The sequence below is a fragment of the Calypte anna genome, chromosome 5A, assembly GCF_003957555.1.
Source record: "Calypte anna isolate BGI_N300 chromosome 5A, bCalAnn1_v1.p, whole genome shotgun sequence".
Lineage (NCBI taxonomy): Eukaryota > Metazoa > Chordata > Aves > Apodiformes > Trochilidae > Calypte > Calypte anna.
Window position 1 is genome coordinate 2,387,432 of NC_044251.1, and position 19,525 is coordinate 2,406,956.

The 19,525-nt window shown below is 40.8% G+C and overlaps 1 protein-coding gene across 1 annotated transcript in view; it reads right to left on the reverse strand.

Moving 5' to 3' along the window:
• The window catches only part of STARD9 (StAR related lipid transfer domain containing 9), a 109,637-nt gene that overhangs the window by 2,357 nt on the left and 87,755 nt on the right, over window positions 1-19,525 (reverse strand). The window contains exons 24-32 of the mRNA XM_030452562.1: window positions 7,665-18,842; window positions 5,957-6,154; window positions 4,998-5,181; window positions 3,591-3,737; window positions 2,882-2,987; window positions 2,150-2,292; window positions 792-856; window positions 502-707; window positions 56-135 (exon numbers count right to left, since the gene is read on the reverse strand). Coding sequence (XP_030308422.1) covers window positions 56-135; window positions 502-707; window positions 792-856; window positions 2,150-2,292; window positions 2,882-2,987; window positions 3,591-3,737; window positions 4,998-5,181; window positions 5,957-6,154; window positions 7,665-18,842 — 12,307 coding nt within the window. The remainder of the gene's footprint in view (window positions 1-55; window positions 136-501; window positions 708-791; window positions 857-2,149; window positions 2,293-2,881; window positions 2,988-3,590; window positions 3,738-4,997; window positions 5,182-5,956; window positions 6,155-7,664; window positions 18,843-19,525) is intronic.

Sequence of the window (19,525 nt, forward strand, 5' to 3'; positions counted from 1 at the left end):
ACCTTGAGTTTAGAACAACTCTTCCTCCATGCTATAGACAGAACATTCACTTTACCTCTTCAGCTTCTACAGTAATGCAGCAGAAATCCCGGGGCTGCTTAAGGTAACACAGGGAGCTGTCAGTCACTAAATATACTGTGGAAAAAAACAAACCCCAAAACAAAAAATTAAACTTTGACAGCCTTAACTCATCACAACTTTCCCCCATGCACGTGCATATTTTAGTTTTATTTCCTATTGCCCAAGCTGACATGTCATTAAGATGGTTTTTTTTCAAGCCACTTAAGGTTTACTTTGACTTTCAGATGTCTTCAGCTGAATCTCTGCAGCAAGACATGTTTAATTTTATCCCTACTTTGCAAAGTCTTGCAAAACTGAAGTTCTTGTATGAAATAATGAAATGATTTCTTCAAACCTGAAGAAATTAAATGAGATGCCTCTAGCCTGAGCTAAGGAGGTACAGCATGGTAATGGTGGCCAGTCCTTTGTGTTGATACTCACCCAGCTGAATGTGGCTGGTGACCTTCTTGTGTACTCGAGCTGTGTTGATGGTTCTGTCATACAGATGCCTTTTGCCAGGATCTCTCACTAATCCCCAGACAGAGAGCAGAGGCCTTTCTATCACTCCTGCACCCAGAAACCCGTGCCTTGTTGCTGAAGGGAAGACTTTGTAGTAAACCAGCACTTCCTTTTCTGTACATTGATACCTGTCCAAGACAAAAGGTATGTGCACAAAAGAGGGGCAAATGCATCGACAGCTCTTCCATTATAAAGACCTGGCATAAACTTACTTCCAACCAGCTGCTGCTTGGCACGTGTAGAGATTCCTCAGGTTATTAGAGCATGCTGCCATTACCTTGGAAAACAATGAGAAATGGGCAGGTAAGAGAAAGCTGTAGGAACTATAAATTGTGTTGAGCTTTTGCATGCTGCTGCAGTAGCTTCTACTCAAACTACTTTAGTTGTTTTTGCCACAAATAGTTTTACAGTGCTAGTAATCCTTAGAGAGTACTAACAGCCAGAGTGACTTGCTTACCATGCTCCCTGCTGTGTAGGAGGATGGATGGATGGATGGATAGATGGATGGATGGATAGATAGATAGGTAGATAGATAGATAGATAGATAGATAGATAGATAGATAGATAGATAGATGGATAGGTAGATAGATAGATGGATAGGTAGATAGATAGGTAGGTAGATAGGTAGGTAGGTAGGTAGATAGATAGATAGATAGATAGATAGATAGATAGATAGATAGATAGATAGATAGATGGATAGGTAGGTAGGTAGGTAGGTAGATAGATAGATAGATAGATAGATAGATAGATAGATAGATAGATAGATAGATAGATAGATAGATGGATAGGTAGATAGATAGGTAGGTAGGTAGATAGGTAGGTAGATAGGTAGGTAGATAGGTAGGTAGATAGGTAGGTAGATAGGTAGATAGATAGATAGATAGATAGATAGATAGATAGATAGATAGATACATAGATAGATAGATGGGTAGATAGATAGATAGATAGATAGATAGATAGATAGATAGATGGATAGATGAATAGGTAGATAGATAGGTAGATAGATAGATAGATAGATAGATAGATAGATAGATAGATGGATAGATAGATGGATAGGTAGATAGGTAGGTAGGTAGGTAGGTAGGTAGGTAGATAGATAGATATAGATAGATGGATGTGTATATATAAGCCTAAGCTTATCTATTAGCCTAAGCTATTGTGAAGAAATGGAAGATGGAGAGATCATGTGTCTCCTAATGATGGTGATTCTACCTGATCTAAACCAGGAATAATGCTTTCCTTCTGTCTACAGAGTCCCAGCTTGCCACACACAGGTGGATAAAACCCGCAGAGTAGGAATTCTTGGACATGCTTAGGCACCACCTTCACTCAAACATTTCAGCTAACATCCAACAGCCTCTCTTCTGAACTCCACTGCAGCCTGGCTCACTTTCCCCCACCTTATAAAATTGCTCAGTAAAGTAATAATAAAATAAAATAATAATAATAATAATAAAATTGTAACTGAAAAATTCTGGGCAGTGTAGAACACCAAATCTTGTCCCACCTGTTTTTGCTACAGTTTCCAGCAGGAGGGATAGGAATAAGAAAACTCTGCTTATTTAGTTACCTCAGTGGTAGCGTTAGCCAAGATATGCTTGGATAAATCTTGGTATCCTTTTGTTGAAGAGGAGCTGACTGAAATAGTTAATCCATGAGTGGACCTACAGCTGATGCTACTGGAAGAAGGGGATGGCTGAATTCTGCTGGCTTCTGCAGGAAACAAAAAAAGCCTTAGGGGAATTAAAAGTAAAAAAGGAAAACTGCCACTATCCTGTAGGTGCAGGGACTTAAACCCTTCATTGGAGGACCCAACCCACTTGATCCTGATGAAGGATTGATAACATCCCTTGTCTAGACACACTGTGTATTGGTAGTTGCACTGCAGTTACATTTTGCATTACTTAAGATTCATGGTGATTACCAGTATAAGATAATAAAACCCCCTACAGAATAGGTGACATGGGTCTTGGGGTAAAACCAAAACTTTCACATACAATTCTATACTCATTGCAGTTTAGGTTCCCCCTGCCCCAGCCTTGTTGGTTCATTCGAAGCATAATCCAGCACTGATATTCCCACATCAAAAGAGTAAATTCAGAGGGACCAAATGGCCATTTACTTTTGCAAGGAATTTTAAGCAAGTTCTGGCTATTGGCTGACTATTTTTCCAAAGTCAGGTAATGGGTAGGGAAATCCTCACAACACCCAGAATCAAATTAAGAGTTTGATTTGCATAAATGACAAATCTCAGTAGGCTTTGGGATACAACTCAAGCAGAAGCATTGTATATTTTACTTACCCAATGTTTTATCTTTCTGTAGTTGCTCTAACACATAAAGCTGACTGTTTCTAAGAGCTGAACGACCTCGTGTATTTCTTGAAAGCAGAGCATTTCCAGAGGAAATCTGATTTAAGAAAGAGCATAACTGGGGGCTTGAGGGATGAACAGGGAAAAGCCAATTATGTAGCATAGTAAGTGGAATATTCATAGCAAATCTGTCTTGCAAGGCTGTAAATTTCTCATTATCATAAGGTAACTCCTTTGCCTTTCCCCTGGTTGTGAAATGATACCTTGATTCAGGAGATTTAGCAAAACACATGCATACTCCAAAAAGTAACTTCAGGAATGTTCATGTTGCCACCCAGACTCTTACATGAATGTATGCATCACTGAGGGAGGCATCCTGAGAACATCAGAATATGATTTATCAACAAAAAGTTTGTTTCTGGAACATTTGATGGATAGTGTCATTACTGACAATAGTAACAATGTCTGGTTTTTATCTATGAATTTAAAAAAAAAATCCAGAAAAGTAAGAAGTATCTCACTGTCTTCTGCCATGGTAATGCTTCCACTACCCCTCTGTACAAGTGACACAAACCTGTCCTGCTTATAGATGTGACAGAATACAAAACCAGCTCAAACAAAGGTTTGTGTTCATACATTATCTCTCTGGTTTTACTGAAGCATCAGGAGATGTCAGGCTCCCAGGCCAGTTGTTTCTCACCTGTCCTTCCTGGCTGCTGAGGTTACTTGCAGTGTAAGCAGCAGTGTTGCTGCTGTTGTAACCTGATGTGGGGCCAGAGGAGAGGCTGAGGCTGGAGTCTGTACATAAAGTGCTTGTACTTGCAAGAGTCTTCAGCCTTGCTTCCTCCTACAGTAGACATCACAGAATTACAAACAAAAAAACCCAAAACTTAACTTGCACAGCACCAAAAGAAAGACGAAAGTGGAATAATCTCAAATCCAGTTTCTTTCAAGGAGTGCTGGCCTTACAGAAAGCATTTAATAAGCAGCTTGTTTGAAAGACTAAAATTACATCAGCCAGAGAGCAAATCAACCTCTGACACCCAGCAGCCTGGGAAAATGCAGCTGCTTGTTGCTCTTCACATATGAGAGTCCAGGCTATCAAAAAAAATGTTTTTAAGGGAAAAAAAAAAGTTTTAAGAAAAGAGATTTCATTTCTGTCTCACTCTTTGCCTGTTTCTCTGCCTTGACTTTCTGGTCAAACATTGTTCTAAAGCCTGAAGATTTTACTTTAACCAATACAACTACTCAATGTCAGCACAAAAAAGATGGAGATTAAAATTACAAATTCAGAAAATACTGAGAACTTAAAGGTTGTTTATACTTCCAATAACAGTTTTAAGTTTGGTTTTAAAACTAGCATGAAGTATTTTTCACAAGAAAAACACAGCAGCAGATATAAGATCCAGACATCCAGAGGAGATGTCTGAATTTGAGGTGCTATAAAGGCTGCAGAGCAATGAAATGAGCATTCACCACATTTCACACCACATATGATGTGAGGAGAGGATGAAGCTGCGTTGTCAGGTTGTTTGTCAATGAGAAGTTTATGGCATAAAAGTATAGTCAGAAACTAGGCAGAACAGCCATCCTAACGAGGTCACCTCCTTGCATCCTCCAGAAAATGTTATGCACTCACACAGTGCACAAGGAAAAACCAAAAGATAAAAAAAAAGATAAGCCTTAAAAAACAAAAAAAACCAAAAAAACCCAAAACAAACAAACAAAAAAAGAATAAAAAAGGCCTTTGTGCCTGAGCACATATTGAAATAAACTCATTTTACCTCAGCAAAACTCTTCTATTGACTGGGCATATGCCCCATGGGATGGCTGTGAAAGCTTGATCCAAATGGGAAAACTTTAGGAGTTTCTTGTACATAAAATGTGGCTTCAGGAAGATGGGGTTCAGAAACATGAAGAGAATACAGCTCATTATTACTGAATTCTTTTTAAGCACGAATTTCCATTTAATTCCTTGGGGTTTTTTTGTTTGTTTTTTTCTACACTGTTATAGATCAAACAGTAGAATTACTGAATGGTTTAAAAGTTTCTTTAAAAGCTTGCATTGATGTGAATAATGCAGAATTATTTCCTCTGCAGTGCTCACCTTCTGTAACTGAGAAAATATTTGCTCCCGTATGCGCCTCTTCTCTTGCTCAGCTCTCTCCCGAAGTTTGTCCCTAGCTCGTGCAATTTCATTTTTGGTTTCCTCTCGTGCCTTCTGGTAGTCTCTGAGCAACACTTCAATGTCTGAAGGATGCTGAATGCTTCTTCTTTTTGATTCTCGAGCTCTGTAAGGACAGGTAAGGGTGGTGGTGGGGGAAATCAGACACACAGATTACTTGAAATCAAGTCACTTGACAAAGTGCTGTAAGAAAATAATCTTTCAACAAAAAAACCAAGAAAATTTGGCAGAAAAGCAATTAAAAGCCACCATGTAAGCTTCTAAAGAGTTTCTCATTGCTCACTAATGGCTGCATGGACATGAACCTTGAAAAACTATTCAGAGTTCACGTCCAGTTTACCACTGAGATTGCACTGGTTTCTCTGTATGATCTGGTTTCTCCATATGATCTAAGGTTACTGCTTTGGCACAACACATGCAAACTAATTGTGTTGGGAAAATAACTGTCTCCTGACCTACTACAAAAGGAGCAAAAGTCATTTAGGGCATACAGTGGGGTACAAGAAACTCAAATTCTAAATTAATTTGAAGGGTGAAGGGTTACAAAACCTTTTTCTATTTTTAACGTGAAACTTAACAATTTCATGTGACTTTTAAGATAGTAAAGGAAGATTTGCCTATAATCTAAAGACAGATTTGTCTATAATGAGTCAAGATTGAAGACTTGGCTGTCCCCATACATCACACACTTTAAAAAAAAATTAACACCTGTTATGGACTGAAATGAACTAGACTGAAGTTTTTAATGGATGTTTCACACTTCTGCTTTGGGAAGAAGTCTTTTGCCACAGAAGTCTCAGGTGTCAGCAACACCCATTAATGTGCACTGCTGTGAACCCTGGCAGTGGTCATCAGGCTAAATAAGGTTTTGAATGCCATACCTGGTATTTTCCACCACATCTCTTCTCAGTTGCTGCAGATATTCTCGGCGCCTGCTGGGGAGATCTAAATCTCTCTGACTTCCATCCAGTGTCTGCAACAAACTCAGATGCTTCTGAGGACTTAGACTTCGGCTTCGCTGATATCTCTGCAGCCTTTTTTCTCTTTCCTTCCTCAGAATTTCAATAGTCCTCATGTGTCTGCCAAAAACATAATTGGAGCAAGCGAGTGCACCATGCAAAGTTACATTTTCTGTTTAGTTTTTTTTTTAATCACCTTTAGGTGTCAGCATTGTAATGTGAAATTTATAGGAATCTATAAATTATATATTATAGGAATCTATTGCTATAACATTTCTCTTGCAAATCCACCTTTGGCAACATGCTGACAGGTAATGCAGACATTCTAAAACTCCACTGCTTTTGTAACAGCAGGAAATGCATAACAATGTCTTCAGATGCTCACAGGCAAATTGAGGAAGGACACTGATGCAGCTAGTCCTGAATTTTTTTGAGTTAAAATAACTAAATGGAGTTCTATAATCTGATCACAAAAACCTAGGATCTTGATTTTTGCATAATATATCTTGTACGCTTATGGGATGTTTTCTTAATTTGATTTGTTTGGGTCTTTCTCATATTCAAACAGTGGCATTTAATCACAGAAGCATAAATCATATATTCTGTAAACAAGATGCATCAATTATTTTAACATTGCAATAAATCAATGAAATACCTTCCCATGATCACCGGGTACATATGATCACTAATAGCTGCTAGAAATTTTGAGTGACGTGATACTAGATTTGAATTATAGTTTTCCCTTTTTTCTTGAAGTAACCCCAAAATTCTGTTGTAAGTTCATTACTTAAAGGTGCTTTAATATACTTTAAAATAAGCTTAATACTATATCTCTTCAGATATTGTTCACTCAATGTGTCTAAGGGTTTAAATGCTCATTTAAATTTAAATTAAATGCTGGGAGTCTGGATTGCCAGGAAGCTGAACATGAGCCAGCAGTGTGCCCAGGTAGCCAAGAAGGCCAATGGCATCCTGGCCTGGATCAGGAACAGCGTGGCCAGCAGGTCCAGGGAAGGGATTCTGCCCCTGTGCTCAGCCCTGGTGAGGCCACAGCTTGAGTCCTGTGTCCAGTTCTGGGCCCCTCAGTTCAGGAAGGATATCGAGGTCCTGGAGCAGGTCCAAAGGAGGGCAACCAGGCTGGTGAAGGGACTCGAGCACAGACCCTATGAGGAGAGGCTGAGGGAGCTGGGGGTGTTCAGCCTGGAGAAGAGGAGGCTCAGGGGAGACCTCATCACTCTCTACAACTCCCTGAAAGGAGGTTGGAGCCAGGGGGGGGTTGGGCTCTTTTCCCAGGCAACTCTCAACAAGACAAGAGGGCAGGGTCTCAAGTTGTGCCAGGGGAGGTTTAGGTTGGAGATGAGAAAGAATTTCTTTATGGAGAGGGTGATCAGGCATTGGAATGGGCTGCCCAGGGAAGTAGTGGATTCTCCGTGTCTGGAGATATTTCAAAAGAGCCTGGATGTGGCACTCAGTGCCATGGGCTGGGAACCGTAGTGGGAGTGGATCAAGGGTTGGACTTGATCTCAGGGGCCCCTTCCAACCCAGCCAGTTCTATGATTCTATTTATGCTGCATGCAGCGTACATGAAGCATATTCAAAATACACAATACAACACCTTTAAAAAATTTACCTTTCATACAGCTGCTGTTTCACTGGAGTTCCCACCAGGTCTTCTACAGTTCCACTCTGCAGGACCCTCAGAAGGGCGTCCGTCTCCCCAATGCCATAACTCAGCTTTGCTTCGGCCAGTTCCACAGTCAGGGGCTGCTGGTGCAGGTCGAGGTGGATGCCAGACATGATCTGGGCACGTTCCCTCTGGAGCCTCTCAATCTCTCTGCTCCTGCTGTCTCCGAGCTGGGATTTCAATCCCAGTTCAGTTGCTCGTTTCCTTTCTGCCTGACTTCCTAAGTCAGTCACACTGCCACCCAAGCTGAGTAAGGAAGGAGCAGGGCTGCCCTTAACACCACACCAGTTGCTGAATTTATTGTGTACAGGTAAGTCACGGAGACTGTAGCTCCGGGGCCTGAACGGCTTTGCAAAAGCAGTATTTTTGCTGAGAGGAATTTCAGTGTCACATTCACTTTCAGTGACAGAATCTGTATTGTCATCTTGGAAGGAAGTTTGCACATCGCTCACGTCAGAGCAGCTGTTGTCATTTTTCCAGAGGAAATTGTGAAGCTGTAGAGACGATGCTTCCACCAGGGGTTCTGAGGATGTACCAGCAGTTGTCTTACTTGAACAAGTGGCACTCATTTTTTTATTAGAAAATAAGTCAGCATTTGGAGGTGAGTAATTATGGATCAAAGTGATACCAGAATTACCAACACACTTTTCATGTCCTACTCCAGCTGAGGAACCTCTTCCTCCCCTCGTAACATACATACAACGAACCGAATGTGCCAAGGGACTGGGGTCTCTGAAATCTCCTGTCAAAACTTCCCTGTGGTCTGACACCTCCAGCACACTACTGGAGTGACACAGTTGTTTTGCACGAATGGTGGTGTGGGTGTCAACCACGAGTCTATGCTGTTGTTCCAAGTCTTTTGAGCCATCCTGTCCTAAAAGATCTTTGAATGCTTTCTTATCTGAGAAACCTTCAGATTTCTTTCTTATGCCCTTGTTGTCTCTCTCTGTGCTCAGTTCACTGTCTGCTTCTGTCTGTGAAAAATTGTCCACATGAGGTTGCATGTTGGCCCATGGACCTGCCCTCTGCTTTCTCTGGTTGTGAAGGAGACTTGAAGCACCAGTGGAATATCCAAGAGGTTCCTTAGAAGGATGGACAGACTTATTAAAAGCAGTCTGGCTGCTGGGACTAGCACTAAGAGTAAGAATAGGGGAAGAGGCCCTGTCAACTAGCAGGGTGTTCTTGTAGCAATATTTTCTTTCTGCTGGAGCCTCTAATTCATTGGCATTTCTTTTATCCTGACCATAACATGCTGGAGATTGAAAGGTGCTATTAATAGGGCTGCTAACTACAGTGCATGAGGAACCATCCTGCCCTGAGCTCTGAGAATGTGATGTGACAGATGAAACTCTGGGACTAGCAAAACCAAGAGTCTGCTGTGCAATTAATGATGTTTTTTGAAAATCTAAGACAGAAGTGGAGGCTCTGGGTAAGGGAGGCAGATGCATAAAGGAGTCTTCCAAAATGCTGTCAAAACTGCCATGGAAGTCAGGATTGCCCAGATCTTTCAGCCCTGTTCGTTCTTGTGTTCCTTCTCCAAGCGAGAATGTTTCCTCCTTCTTTTTGGGAATACTCCCTGCTGCATCTGCACCTATTCCTTTCCAATCAACATTTACTGATGGAGCTGCCCTCAATTCATTTTCCATTTTTGCCTCCACTTGTTTTTCTTCATGTCTGCCTTGAGGGTCTTCCAAAGCCTCAGTTTGAGTGCCTACATCTGCAGTAGTCTGAGTGCAGCTATCTGATCTAGTGGCCTTTCCAGCCTCCTCAGTTCCCCTCTGGTTGGCTCTGGCATTCTGCTCATTATCCATAATAGTCTGTTGGGAGAGGTTTCCCAACAGTTCAGAAGTGCTCTGCAGAAGCTGTGACAGATGCACAGACAGGTTCTGCGTACTTGTCCAAGAAGAAGGTCGATGAAATAAATCTCTGTTTGGTTCCTGCTTTCTTGCAGAAATGTCTGTATAGCTTCTCTGATGTCTTCTCTGCCTTTTATACCTTCCTGTATTTGTTGTTTGTGTTCCCTGTTCACACGTAATCACTGGTAGCTTTCTGGAGGACATTTCAGATTCTGAAGGATATAAGAGTACAATCTCATCAACCTGCATTGAAGAATTACCCTGTTGAGGAGACAGATTCTCAAATTCAGCAGTATTATTTTCTGGATTAGTTTCCAGCGTGTCACTGGACACATTGCTATACTGCTTGGTACTGTCACTTGAGAAAGCAGATGGAAAACCTTGTCTGACATTGTCCCATCCTTGAAGACCTTCAATGCTGCTTAAAGTGCTTGATAAAACTTTTGCTGTAGCATACGAGCTGAGATGAGAATGAAAAGGAGAATTTTGTGAATTCAGTCCATTGTCTACGCTGGAACATCTCATAACTTTACGATTTTCCAGGTTTAAAGGAATTTGATTGCAAGAGACATCACTGGCACTTCCAAAAACATACTGTTTCCAGCCAATCTTGCATGATCCATCTTCTTGCCATGGACGAATGTATGGGTTGATATCACTTGAACTAAAATGCATTGCATCTTTATTGTCTTGCAAAAATACATCTGCTTCTGGCTGGCACCCAGCTTCTTCAAGTTTGCCTTCACTACACTGAGCTACAGAATTACTCTCAGAACACCCACTTGCTCCTGCACCCACATGGTTGTGCACTGTGTGCAGGAATGATGCTGGAGAATGAGTTGTACAGTCTTTTAAACACTGGCTGCTTTGGGTTCTTGCTGCAAAATTTTGTAAATTTTTTGGATCACAGTTTGCAAGCTTCTTGGTTTGTGCCATTCTTTGCTGAAATCTGGATTTAGATTTAACCTGTAGAAAGTTCTTTGATTCCTGCTTTGCAAATCTTTCCATTCCATGGAGATCATCTTCAGTTGGTGATGGAGGCTCTACACTCATATTTAAATCCTGTAGGGATTTAGATGTAGAATATAACAGAGGATCTGCCTTAGATGAAGCTTCCAAAGGATATTCTAGATCAGAGGACACAGCAATAGCTGGGGCTGACAGTCTGTGACTTTGTAAATAAGGCCTCTCTTCACCTTGTTTACAGCTCTTTGTACTCCGTGTAGTAGAATATGACCTTTTGCTCCTGAATTGCACTGATTTGGATTCATGAGGAGGCAAATCATGGTTTTCTGGCAAAAACTTTACAGAGGTACTTTGATTATTCATTGCAGAAAACTTCAGCCTTTCAGATTTCAAAGTCTTGTTCCTCATTATAACATCTCCCATGGCTGAACAATTGTCTGCAGCATCATCAGGGCTATTAATACCTGAACCTGTATTATCTTTGCAAATTACAATCTCTTTTCTACCATCTGTATTTGTTCCCTCTGGCACCTGTTTTACCTGCTCACCTCTAGGCACATCCTGACAACTCTCTTGCAGATCTACAGGTCTGTCAAAACCCAAGACAGCATGATACAGTTGTCTGGGATCAGTGCTTGTGCTGTATGTGGGATATGTTGGACTAAATGAATTGCGGGTGTGTTCAGGATCCACACCAACAGCTCCTGGATATGGATTTTCCAACACTGTAACTACTGGGCCTATTAATTCATTTGTATAAATTGAGGATACATTATTTTGCTTTTCAATAGGCTCTCGACCTGATGTTTTGCTCTGCTCTGTCTTTACAGCAAAATGTTGAGCCTCAGTATCTGAATGCAGTTCTTCCTCATTTCTATTTAGTTTTCTCATTTGCCCCTCTTTAACAGCAACTGCCCTTCCAGTATCCCAGAAAGGTAATGATGATAACAAAGGAGAATCATCATTACCTAGTGCTTTCTCTGTGTGTTCTGTGCAAGCTTCTTGTGGTGAAACTTTACCCCAGTGGTGCTGATCAACTTTTATAGCATTGTCAAATTTTTTACAAGGACTTCCATATAAAGGTTCCCCATCTACAGCAGAATTTTGATATGAAGTAGCATCTGTGTCTGATACTGGACAATGCCTGTTTTCTTTTGCAAGAGAAAGTAAGATACTTCCTGAAGGAGGGACTGGCTCATCAAATACCACAGCCTTATCAGACTGAGTGTCCTGTATTTGCAAAACAGCAATTGGAGAGTGTTGCAATACTCTTAGCTGTGAAACATCATATGTGCCAGTTTCACCATGGCCTGTATCTGGTAATAGTATCAAGGATGGGTGACTGACACTTGTAAATGCTTGGGGGAAATTTTCTTCTTTTAGAGGACACACTTCTGCAGAACTGGAGGATACTTGCTCGGTCAAAGAAGTGTCTTGAAGTGAGTCCTCAAGCTGACTAAATACGAGAGATTTTGTCTCATCGGGTAAACAGGAAGTGTTGAAAACACTGAAGTTCTTGGAGCTTTGAAATGCTGTATCAGTCAGAGGGCCTTCTGCAGAGTAGGATGGTAGAGACTTGGATTTTCTGCTGCCAGTCTGTCCTTGACTCTGAAAGGTAAGTGAGCCAAGTTCTGGTACAGATAACACAGAAATGTTACTGTTGTGCTCTGGGTACTCAGGAGTTTTATTTTCTTTTATGTCACTGCAATTCTGGGAAGAAGCTTGAATTATTTTTCCATTTTGATGTGTTCCTGCAACTTTTCCAGGGAGTTTATTATTCTGAGCATACGTGGCCTCTGCAACTGCAGGATTATTTTTCCTTTCATCTCCATTTTGAGAAGCATCAGGGAAAGTTATGGATACATTTAAATCAGTCAATTCACTTTCAAAGTATTTTGTTTCTTTAGAGAGAACAGCATCCTTTTCACTTTTGTCTCCACTGCTGGTGATCAAAACCTCTGCAAATGAGGCTGGAGGACTCAGGAGACCAGGAGAACATCCAGAAGTGTCAGAGTTCCTGTTATAAATTAGAGACTCTTTACTACACCGTGGATTTTCCCATGGGGACTCGTTCAGGCCTTCTGAAAGGGATAAGGTGTTCTCAGAGACAGTGTTGCCTGATTGGTCTGGGCAGCACTCTCTAGAATTCCCACCTCCCTGATTTTCTCTGGGCTCACGCTGATGTCCAGCTACACCAGGAAACTCTGCATGTTCATGTTTTCCATTTTCTGTAGAATAGCTTGTGCTTAGAAATTTCTCCTCACCCTGTGGTGATAAACTCCCTGAGTGAAGTACTTTCTGAGCTGTTTTAACATTGTGAAACATCTTGGGGGGAGACATTTCCAGTAAAGAATGTATTTTTTCCCCCTCTATATCTTCCATCCTTCCTTTCTCTGAAGAAGGAGGCACATTTGGGTTATCCAAGAGCAGTGATTTAGGCCCAATGGCACACTTTTCCTCTGGAGATGTATCTTCTCTGGAATTAAGGCAGTCTTTTGATAGTTTATTAACTGTTAAATCCACACTGTGCTCTGCAGGAGTGTTTTTAACATCCTGAATTACATTTTCGGAAGAATCCAAGTTTTCCAAGGAAAATGAGTTTCCTGTGGTGCCCTGCTGAAGTGCCACAGGTTCAGACTGGAGAATGCCTGGAGTGCAGGGAGTGGAAGAGCTGCTCTTCTCATTGACAGGTTGCCCACAGGCAACATAATCAAGAGGATTGCTAAATACAAAGCATTCTTCCTTCTGCCTGCCCTGTGTGGTCCTGGCTTGCAGAAAATCTACATTTTCACTTTGCATTTTAGCAGACAGATATTTGTCTTCCTTCATTTTGTGGCCTGGAACAGGTGTTCCAACACAGACCTCACTCTCCATCAAAGTTTCATAGTAGGGCAGGACAGCTTTAGCTCCAACACTGCTGTGAGATGGCTTTGGATGTCCAGTCAATGCAGTGGTGGGAACATCTTGAACAAGATGGGTATTGTCACTTACTCCAAGATAGAAAAGGTGATTTACAGATTGGAATGGGGAGTCTTTAAGTGAATCTTCTTGGTTTTTTTCAGTAGACTTTAGTGCTGCTGGTGGATTTTGTTGATTGCTGCTATCGTCAGTATTTCTAGAAAAGCTGGTAGACATCCACTGACTTGCTTTTAATATTTCATTTAATCTGCTGTCATCATGTGGCATTTGGCAGATGTCTTTGTTTTCAGGGAACAGTTCATTCAGGTTTTTGTTAATTTTTACCTCCTCTGTGTTTTCTACACGCATCTGCTTTTCTTTGTCTGTTTTGGCCACGTGTTCTAGATTCACCAAATGCACTTTCTCCTGCTCAGCTCTGGAACCTACTGGGTTCAATTCACAAATACCAGGTCTTTTTCTAACATTCAAGTTAGAAATTCTCACATTCAAGTTTTCTGAAGCAACACACTCAGGATATCGAATAGAACAAGTCATATAGGTCTGTCTGTCCTCTTGTTCAAACTTTTGCTCAATTCTATATTGGTCAATACCAGTGCTATCATCAACAGAATAGTCATCTACATCAATTTCTCTCATGACTGCATTTCTTGTATCTGTAACAGAATCCACTGAGCCACCATCTTCAGTCACTTCAGTAGGATCATGATATCTTGACTCATCTTCTAACAGTGAATTACACTCTGCTCCTGAAGCTGTCAGGTATCTTTCAGGGATCTTAAATGGATTTAAGATTTCCTCTTTGCTGTCTCTGTCACAACACATTCCACATTCAGTTGGAAACTCCTCAGTAAGTAAAACATTTTCACCTGTGTCTATGATTTCTTGCCTTGTACTAATGAGCCCCTCAGCATTTGTCATGCTAATCTGTTCTTCCCTCCCAGTCACTTCATATTCATTAACTTTGTCCTCCTGGGACAAGAAGTTTGGTGCATGATGTTCAGTGACATTGCTAGATTTTCCTTGTCCTTCATGTTCACGTTTTGCTAAAATATTTCCTTGCCTACCTGTGATCAGTGCACTTGCAGCCACATCCTCTGGATTAAACATGTTCTCTATTTTCCTGTTCATTTGCAAAAGCCCCCCACAAGCATCAAGGAGGCCTGAAGTATTCTGAGTAAAATCTCTTGTGTGGGTACACACAGTAGAAGGAGTGTTTTGGGGAGCAACAGAAAATTCTGGGGAATAAATACCTTTGTCTATTTCCTCACTTTTTTCTTTTTGGCAAAAGCTGCTTGCTTCAAGTTGGCTGCCAGAATGCACGAGTGCTTTTGATTCCTGAGTGTGTTCCACCCTGGTGCTGGCTACCTCTGATTCATCTTTTTCTACCTCTTCAGGTGTCAGGCACAGGTTTTTATAAAACTCACACTGAACTTCACAAGCTTCAATGTCAATAGATTTCTTTGGTTTCTGAGATAGACAAATGCCTTTTAAGTCCTCTTTACACCTGTCTTCAATTACACTTTGGACTTTGGCTACTGGGTAGTCAGGTAAACTTTCAATCTGTCTGGATTTAATTTCCACTGCATTTTTTTCTAAGTTGATTGCACTGTTAATCAATTTTGTTATTTCTCCATCATCATTTGCTTTTGTATTCTGATAAGGAACCATAGCTTCTTCTGGATTCATTTCTGTATTTCTTAAAAAATCAGATTCTTTATTTATACATGGACTCTCCTCTTGAGAAAGAGTAGCTGATGTATTTGTGTTGCATTCCAGTACTCTTCCTGACTCTGAGTTTACATCATCTTCATCAAGCAAGATATCCTCTGGGCAATCACTTTCAAAAAGCCCTTCTTTCTCTTCTCTTGATTCAAGTAAAGATGTGTTCTTTGTCTCTGTTTCCAGAAGAATGGTTGTATCAGAAATGTCACTCATCTTATGCACATGGTTTTTCTGCCCTGTTGATTTTGAAGAGCACGTTGTGCAAAGGCTGCTGGAATGGACTCCAGAGCAGCTTTCTGTGGCACTGACTTCCTCCACGGTAAGATTAGATGTAACATCATGATCTCCTTTCACTCCTGTGACATGCTCCAGTAGTTTATCATAATTTTCAGTCTCAGATGCACTTTGAAAAAGATTAGCTTTTCTTGAAGCTTGGTAAAATATGCTTGAGTTGGATTCTGGGAGAAAATCAATTGTACTCTCACAGACAGCTGCAGGAAAGGACTCGGCGTCTTTTCCATTTACATTCATAATCAGATAACTTACTTCATTTACCACTAAGTTTTCATATTTGGATGAAAATTCTTTCTGAACTACAGCCTGAGAATTCAAAGCACTGTGCTCTTTGCCTTCACTACTTTCTTCTCTTCCGTTATCAGTGCATAATGTAGGGTTTTCTGAAATTCCTTGGGATAAACAACTCTCCTGACTGTCTGCTAGAAAACATTCATGGGAGTAATTTTTTGAGACAGGTCTGCCTTTGAATTCATAATGATTCAGTGAAGACAAGTCTTCATCCTTTGGCTCATATTCTTCATCATCATCTCCAAATGAAGGCACCTCCGGCTCTGTTTCTGCCAAACTATCTGTACTTGTTTGCATACAGATAATCTCTTTTTGAGACATCTCTATTGCTGTTGCAGATTGATCATAACTTGTACCATGAGCAGTAAGTAAAGGGTTGAAGTGATATCTTGTCTTCTGTGATGAAAAGTCTGTCTCTGTTGGTACTTCTTCTGTGGCTGTTTGTCCACAATCTGTTTCTTGCATTGTTTCTAAATTACTTGCCCCAGATTGGAGGAGATCAACTCTAACAGATGATTCTGCTCCTTGCCCAGCCAGTGTCTGAAGCTTGGAACTGCAGTTCTTATTTGCTACATCACTGAGAAAGAAACCTTCATCACAACATGTTGGTATTTCCCTTCTTGGGAAAAGCTGCCCATGGTTTCCAAACTGAACTCGGTTTACTTCAGATGCTTGTGTTGAGGCCAAATGATGAACAATTCCTGTAGAAGATTCAGTAGCAGGTGCACTGACAGATGCACTTCCACTGCCTGAATCTGTTATACTTAGTTTTGTCATCAAGTTATTGTAGTCACCATCTAAGTCATCTTTTTCAAAAGTTCTTAGGAAATCATCTCCTGAATCTGCATCCATGCAGCCACTTCTCTGCTCCAAAGTGTGCACAGGCAACACAGAAATAAAAGGTGTTTTTGTCAGACTGTGATCTTTTTGCAGCTCTGGATGTGTTGTGGGGAAAGATTCCTCCTCTTTCCTAGGTACCAGTGACAAGCAGTCTGCAGTGGAGGCACTTTCCAAACAGTGGAACATTTGTGTGCATTCAGTGGTAGACCTATAAGTAGTTAATCTGTTCAGCTGTTCTTGTTCAGGATGATTTGGTCGTGAATGTTGATAATAATCATGCTTTGATGAAGTAGAAATAAAAGAGGAGCTTGGTCCTACTGAGCTAACAAATGAGGATTTTACATCTTGAGATTCTAAGGAAGAATTTCCATTTGAGTTTGTCCATCTCTCAAGAATCTTATTTAATGATCCACTCTCAGAAACTCTGTTTGCCATTGTTGTTTCAGGTAAAGGTAATTCTGATGTGTCAGAAGAGAAGACTGTGTTTGGTTCATTTATGTGACGTGATAAATGAGTAATGCTGTGTATCTGCTTAGAGCCTGAAACAAAAGAAACTTCAGCAGCTGACTGTTTTAGATCATCTTTCTTCAGCCAATGTTCTGGTTTGCTCAAAGAGCATGGATGAGCTTCTTGAAATTCCAGATTTTCATGGGAAGAAGGTGCTGTTATTCTGGGGCTGCTGATGTCAACCTTTGAGTGACAGGAAGACCACGCATCAGTAGAAAGCAAAGGATCTCCATTTGGGTAATACAATCTTCTATCAAGAGACCCTTCTTGCTCTACAAAAGAGACTTTTGTCTCCTTCAGCAACTGCTTGCAAGCATTACTGGAAGCAGGTTGTGGTTTTGTGTCCAAATAAAAGGAACTGCTCAGCTTCAGATCATTTGTCCCTTCCATACCTCTGTCACAGGTCTTGGACTTGTGGTCTTCCTCAGTCTGTATAGCTGGTGATCTGGGAGTTTGTAACTTCCAAAAAATCTCTGCTGGCATTTCATCAGATGAATCAGATTTGGAATCTTCTACCAGATCTTCTGCTGGCATCTCTTCTGTATCAGCTAAGCTGTCCAGAGAAAAGCTTCTTTCGGGCCTCCCCAGTCTCCTACAAGATGTGTATGGTGTCACCAAAGATGAAACACGGTGATCAGTTCTGCTTTTGGAAAGCTTAGCTGGGTCATGGTGAGCCTTTGACTTGTGAAATTGGCTTTTATTTTGCTGTTTTGTTCTATTTTCCTTTTCTACCAGAGAGTCCTGTGACATTTGACTGTCATCGCTCTCAGAATCTTCTGGGTTGGCAAGACATTGATTTCTGTCAAAATCTTCTTGTTTCACCTTCTCTGTGAAGGCTTTTGCATAAGCACAGGAGAGAGAATCTACAGAATAGGAACTGTCAGTATCAGAAATCTCATTTTCATCATCCTCCTGGCAGTTCCCCAGCACATCTGTGCTTATTTTGGACACTCCAGCACTTAGCATCTCAGCACTGTGCCACTTCTTTTCGACAAAGTGGAGTGGTGCCTGTGCATTCATCTTAGTGAGATTTCCAGCTGATGTTGCCACCATCAGAAATTCTTGCTGTTCCATTGATTTCTCATGATTCAGCAAGGCTGAGTTTGCCTCTCTCTTCCAGTTCTTGGCTGTTTGGTTTAAATGGGCTGATGGTGGTTTTCCATATGGTGTTTTCTTAACTTCTTTAGAAAACTTTTCTGGAGAAGACCTGTGGCCTTTTCCATTCATTCTGTTCTTTTCATTGGATACCTGAGCTCTATTTTGGTCTGGATTGCTGCTTGCAGGCTGATTTATATCTTTTAGCACCTTTGCTTTTGTCATTCTTGTCCCTGTGATGAAGGTTTCAGGCTCATCTTTCTCCTTAAAAAGATCAGGAGAGGAGCCTTTAGAAGTCTGTTTCTGAGATTCAGCTTGTTCTGGGCTGTCATTCAACTTTTCAACTTTTTGATCATTTTTACTGGTATAAGCCATGATAGCTGAATCATTAGAGTCTTTCTCTGCTACTTTTTTACTTCCAGATGAAGATGGGGTTTGTCCTTCAGTTAGCTGCCTCTGTACTGAAAAGGAGATCCCTTTTTCATTGTTAAGGTCATCACTCCCAGAAATGTCTTTAACTTTTCTGTAAAAATATTCTACAGATGACAACCTCCTTGTTGTGTTGCCTTCACAGCATTGATCAGTATTTGGTGAGGTAGATAACTTTGAGAAAGTCTCCCTCTTCAACAAATGGCTGTGGATATAGAGAAGAAAAAAAGCACAATGCTTGCTTGAGTAATTAATGTAACAACTCTTCCTCATCAGTAATGTCTTATGGTTAAGAGCAATGACACAGGAAGTGAAAATCTTAATGCTTTTCAAAAGCAAATTCTAGCAGAGAATAAAATAATCTGTCAGGAGCCTTATGATTCTGCAGAGAACCTGAAATACATTCTGCAATGCAAGGGAATAGCTTGATGCTATGTGGTATAGCTTGGTGTGCAGTCTCTGTAGGCTTAAGTAGCTGCAAACATTTGTTTAAATGTTAAGTTAAAAGTTAAAGTTAAAAATAAAGGATGGTTGTAAGTCATAGAAATCCACTTAGCAGAGTTCAGCTGTTTTGTGCCACCAGGATCACGCTCTGATATATAAACACCCTGGGAACCAGACTTTTTAGCATTGCATAGAGATTTTCATTCCTCTTTAGAAAGGCTGGACAATTAAAAAGTCTCATCTAGCATCACCCCAATGATACAAATATTATGAGGGAAGAGTTTGACCCAATGTTAAAGAGATAAGGATGGAATGCACAGTACAGATCAAAGGAAAAATGACAAACAGCACCAGTGTGCCACACAACATAGTAAGTTCACGGGTACCACAAGGTTTGGGATTGTTTCAACACATCAAAAGGAATTTTGGATTATAGGTGGTCAC